Source organism: Primulina eburnea, chromosome 14 (assembly GCF_022965805.1).
Source record: "Primulina eburnea isolate SZY01 chromosome 14, ASM2296580v1, whole genome shotgun sequence".
Taxonomy (NCBI): Eukaryota; Viridiplantae; Streptophyta; class Magnoliopsida; order Lamiales; family Gesneriaceae; genus Primulina; species Primulina eburnea.
Window position 1 is genome coordinate 401691 of NC_133114.1, and position 5121 is coordinate 406811.

General features: G+C 43.9%; 1 protein-coding gene across 1 annotated transcript; it reads right to left on the reverse strand.

The window, feature by feature from the left end:
* Positions 1 to 1456: 1456 nt before the first annotated feature.
* Positions 1457 to 2824, reverse strand: LOC140812367 (uncharacterized). Its single transcript, XM_073170612.1, has one exon. The coding sequence runs from the start codon at positions 2822 to 2824 to the stop codon at positions 1457 to 1459; it is 1368 nt and encodes a 455-aa protein (XP_073026713.1).
* Positions 2825 to 5121: the final 2297 nt, after the last annotated feature.

Sequence of the window (5121 nt, forward strand, 5' to 3'; positions counted from 1 at the left end):
CAAGTGACACTCGGGGGCAGAACTTCTCGCGCACGGGCGCGAGAATTCTACCGCCCGAGCGCGAGAGCGGTGGAAGGATATGAACTCTTTTTCTGTTCGTTTTCTTCACTTGCAACATAATAATTTCGAGATAGAGAAAGAGAAATTGATTTTCTATCGTCCGATTTGACTTCGAAACGCCGTCTAAACGCGAAACAAATTATATATTTGTTATCTGCGCGTCGAGGGCTTCTGACTGAGGTAATTTTCTTCCAGTTCCATCAGCTTTAAATATCAAGGTGCTGGAATATTATGTATTTGAAGTTGAATTTCTGATATGTAGTAGAATATCCGACAATAAACTCGTATTCGTAGTCGGAATTGAATTATGATATGATTATGATTTGATATGAATTTTTGAAGTTTCAAATGATATTTGAAACTCATATTAATGATTTTGGAGTATGTTATTGATTGAAATGAGTATGTAATTGATGTAGATAAAGTGTATCTTCCAGCTACATCAATTGGAACGAAGAATTGAGGTATGTTGCGACCGGGTAACATACGACAGGTATCTGTATTATATGATATATGATTGGATTGATTTGATTGGATTGGATTGGAATACGTGTCTATGTGCCTAATTGATGATTTGATGTGGCATACATGACATTGAGATTGGAGTGTCGATGTATAAATAAATGTTTTGTTAACACACATCATTTTATGCATACATCGATACATGACATGCACGTTGAGCTATGATCCTTGGATACCCTGATATGATTTGATTGGACTCCGGGGTTTGTGAACACAATCGCTATGCCGGTATTATATGACCCGTAAAGCATAGACAATTGTGGCCCCATATGATTGGATATGAGATGTGGGATTGACGACGCTTCGTCGACGTTGTCATATGTGTATTCCCATATCGGCCGGTGTGCCAGCTCGAGCATTGATTTGATTTGATAGCGATTCGATTGATTCTGACATGTGCTCAGTGGATGGGCATTTGACCTGATACCTCCACGACATACATGCATTGCATACCATATATCATTGTTTAGATACTTGTGGTATATATTGTGGTTGTTCCATACGGAGCTTTGCTCACCCCCAAGGGGGGCTGTTGTTGTCTTTGTGTGTGGACAATGACAGGTACTCCAGGTTATCAGGAGACCGGAGATGGTACTTCTGGAGGGAGCCACAGCTTGGGTTGAGGTTTTATGTTTATGTCTTGTTCCCAGTATATATGTATATGTATCTATATACCGGGGCATGTCCCGAGGATATGAGTTGTTTGTATGTGATTGGTTTTGATTATGTGTGGGCGTGTTTTATGATTTGAATTTAGATACTATTTTTAGTATTTAAATATCAGAAGAGATATTTTGGGCTCATTGTAAAGAAATTTTAAACTCGTTTTCCGTTGTGATTACTTAACCCTAATCAAATTGTGTTGTAATAACGATTAGGAGCTAAGGGTCCCACAAATATCATCCACATAAACCTCCAGATTCCTTCCCAGCTGCTTCTCAAAGACTTTATCCATTAAACGCTGATATGTGGCCCCTGCATTTTTTAACCCGAAAGGCATCACAACATAACAAAATGTACCACCCGAGGTGATAAAGCTGGCCTTTTCTTGATCATTTTTTGCCAAAGGAATTTGATGATATCCCTGATAGGCATCCATGAAACTAAGCAGTTCGAAGCCTGAGGTGGAATCCACCAACTGATCAATCTGGGGCAATGGGTAATGATCTTTTGGACAGGCTTTATTGAGGTCCCGGAAATCAACACACATCCTCCATTTCCCGACGGCTTTGGGTACCAGCACCACATTCGAGAGCCAGGTAGGAAATTGTATCTCCCGGATGTGGCCGGCTTGCAGCAACTCTTTCACCTGTTCATCAATAACTTTGTCTTTCTTGGGACCAAAGTGTCTCTTCTTCTGTTTGATCGGGTGAGCTCCCGGGAGAATGTTTAATTGATGCTCAGATATCAGGGGTGAAATCACTGTTAGTTCCTGCTGGGACCAGGCAAACACATGAATATTAGTCTTTAAACATTTAAGTAAACTGACCCGGGTGGATATATCGAGGTCTCGGGCCACCCGGATCTGTTGGCCTGGTCCTATCTCCACAGCTTCCTGCTCTTCCTCTGCCACAAAGTGGACTTCTCCTTTCTCCACTCCGCCCTTCCAAATTTCCTCCACCCTGGCTTTCTTCCCCTCCTTTCTCGACTTGCCTTGATCTGCCCGGATACCTTCCACATAACATTTTCGGGAAGAGGGTTGATCTCCACGAACTTCTCCCACCTGGCTTCCCACTGGAAATTTGATCTTTTGATGATAAGTAGATGCTACTGCCCTCAACTCATTCATGCCCGGCCTCCCCAGAATGATATTGTAAGATGATGGGGAGTCCACCACTGTGAAGGTGGTCATGACCGTTTTCTTGATGTCCCGGGAGCCTAGAGTGAGCGGCAGAACAATTTCTCCCTCCGGATAAACCGCATGTCCAGCAAAACCAAAAAGGGCAGTCTCCACAACTTCCAACTTAAACCCTTGCAAATCCATCTGCACTAAGGCATCTTTGAAAATCACATTGACTGAACTGCCGGAATCCACAAAGACTCTCAGAATGTCGTAATTGGCCACCCGGGCTTGGATAACCAAAGCATCATTGTGGGGCATATTTATTCCCTTTAGGTCTTCCGGGCCAAAGCTGATCACGGCCTCATTCCTCCTAGATCCTTCCACCTCCAGACACTCCCGCCTACTTCTTGATTTCCTGGCCCGATTTGAATCCCCATCGGTAGATCCTCCCGATATCATCTTAATCAGTCCAGCAGCAGGGTACGAAGGCTCCTCTTCTCGGGTTCTGGGTCCCTCTTCCTACCCATATCGTTTCTCGGGTTGTTTCTTGAGTCTACTCGAGCATTAGGTATCGGTGGCCGGGAGGTCCAAGGTGGACCTCTCGACCTCTTGGTGTACTGGTCGTGCCCCTGATTGGTGGGTGGGACATAACTTCTTTCAAAACTTTACAATTCTCGGTGCTATGCTGACACACACCATGCCTGGTGCAAAATCCATTTTTCTCGGGTTGGGACAGCTGATGATTGGGAACCGGATCCCTACTGCATTCCTGCACTTCTCTTTCACGGATAATTTTCAGAGGCACATGCGGGGAAAAGTGCCATGCATTACCCCGCCGTGGTCCTCTCTCCTCGGGCTTAGGTGCCCGGTCCCCTCTTTCCTTCCTGATGGCTTCCCTCTTTTGTTTCTGGGCTTCCTCCATGTTGATATACTTCTCTGCCCGAGACAGCAAATCCTCAAAGTCTTCAGGCACTTTTTTCGTTAATGACTTGAAAAACTCACTCTCTTTTAAGCCTTGAGTGAAGGCAGTAGTTTTTGTCTCTGCAGCACAAGTAGGCACATCCAAAGCCATTTTGTTAAACCTCTTGATATACATCCTCAAACTTTCCTCCGGCCCCTGTCTCACCTCGAACAAACTGAAAGCAGTTTTCTTATACTTCTTACTGCTGCTGAAATGGTGTAAGAAGGCTTTCTGCAAATCCTCAAATGATTTAATACTCAATGGAGCCAACCCATCAAACCATCTCTGAGCTGAGTCCACCAGCGTAGTCAAAAACACTTTACACTTGATCCTATCGGTGTAACAGTGCAGCATAGCCATATTCTCGAACCTGGCCAAGTGTTCTTCCGGGTCCTCGTTTCCATCATACGCCCTTACTTTAGCAGATTTAAAGTTTCCAGGAAGAGGTTCCCGAATAATTGCCTCGGCAAACGGGCGTCCCTTGACAGACGCTCGAGAAGTTCCACGATTTTCCAGCTGTCCTTCCAAGACTTTCATTTTCTGTTTTAACTCCAACATCTCCTCGACTATCGTTGCTGACTTAGATCCAGCAGAGGATTCCTCCACTTCTCCCCTCTTCTCCTCCTCCCTCAATTCCTGCTGCTGCTCCTGCTCTTTTTCTGGTTCCTTCTCGAGTGGTATATCATGGTGGGAAGCTTCCCGCCTAGCCATAGCTTTCTCTACGGCTTCATTAATACGCTTATCCAACTCCGCTGGAGTCATAGTAATAAGATCAGGGGGAGCATCCTCTTGTCTTGAATGATTTGCGTCGGCTCCTTGAACCCGGGAATTATTCTGGTTAGTCTTCCTCGTGTGAGCCATATCAACGCCTTAGTCTCAATTTCCCACAGACGGCACCAATGATACGATCCAGATGAAATGGATGAGCAGGGTCGGGTGCTCCACCGGATCAAATCAAAAATTTATAGTGTTGTTTAGGAAATTGAACAAGGTAAATGGCTTCTACTGTGACCTGCAAACAATGAAAGGAACTCGTGAATGGGCGCCGGAGGGGTGTCCGGCGTGACCACTCCGATGCTTAAGTCAGCAGGGTTGTCAAGGAAGAAAACTTGAGTAAATATGTATGAATGCTTGCGAATGAAGAGATTCTAGACCTTGTAAATGACAATTATACCTGTTATTTATAGAAGGGGAAGCTAGGGTTACCTTGATGCGCGTGCTCACCTACTACTTGTACCCTCGGACGTTGACAGCCTGTCGGGTCCCTTTCTTCCCGATAGCTTCGTGGGTACTCCAAGAATAAGGGACGTTGACTGCATGTCCAGTCCCTTTCTTCTCAATATTTTCGGGGATACGTTCAGGCTAAAGACGTTGACTTCCCGCCCAGTCGCTTTCTTCCCTATAATCTATAAGATCCTCTAAGTAAGTTACTCGGGTATTGAGCCCTCGGCTTTAGCATTAAAGCCCGGTCCCTAGCTGCCCGGGAGGTAAGTAAATACCCGGCTATGCATGAAGTACCCAGTCGTGTAGGTAATAATCACCCTCTTGGTTTCTATACGGGCTACCCAATGAAACTTCCTGGGTCATCCATGACCCGAGCCCTTATAGGGGTATCATATATATATATATATATATATATATATATATATATATATATATATATATATATATATATATATATATATATATATATATATATTATATCATAAGTTATTTCAAATTTATGAGTTGAAGTTTAATTGAGAATAAAAATGATGTAAGAGAAATAGTTTAGACTTTAATTTAAGAAATCGAA

What these genes read in the sequence shown, in the direction of transcription:
- LOC140812367 (XM_073170612.1), bottom strand. Translation starts at nt 2,824, where the DNA reads ATGATATCGGGAGGATCTACCGATGGGGATTCAAATCGGGCCAGGAAA.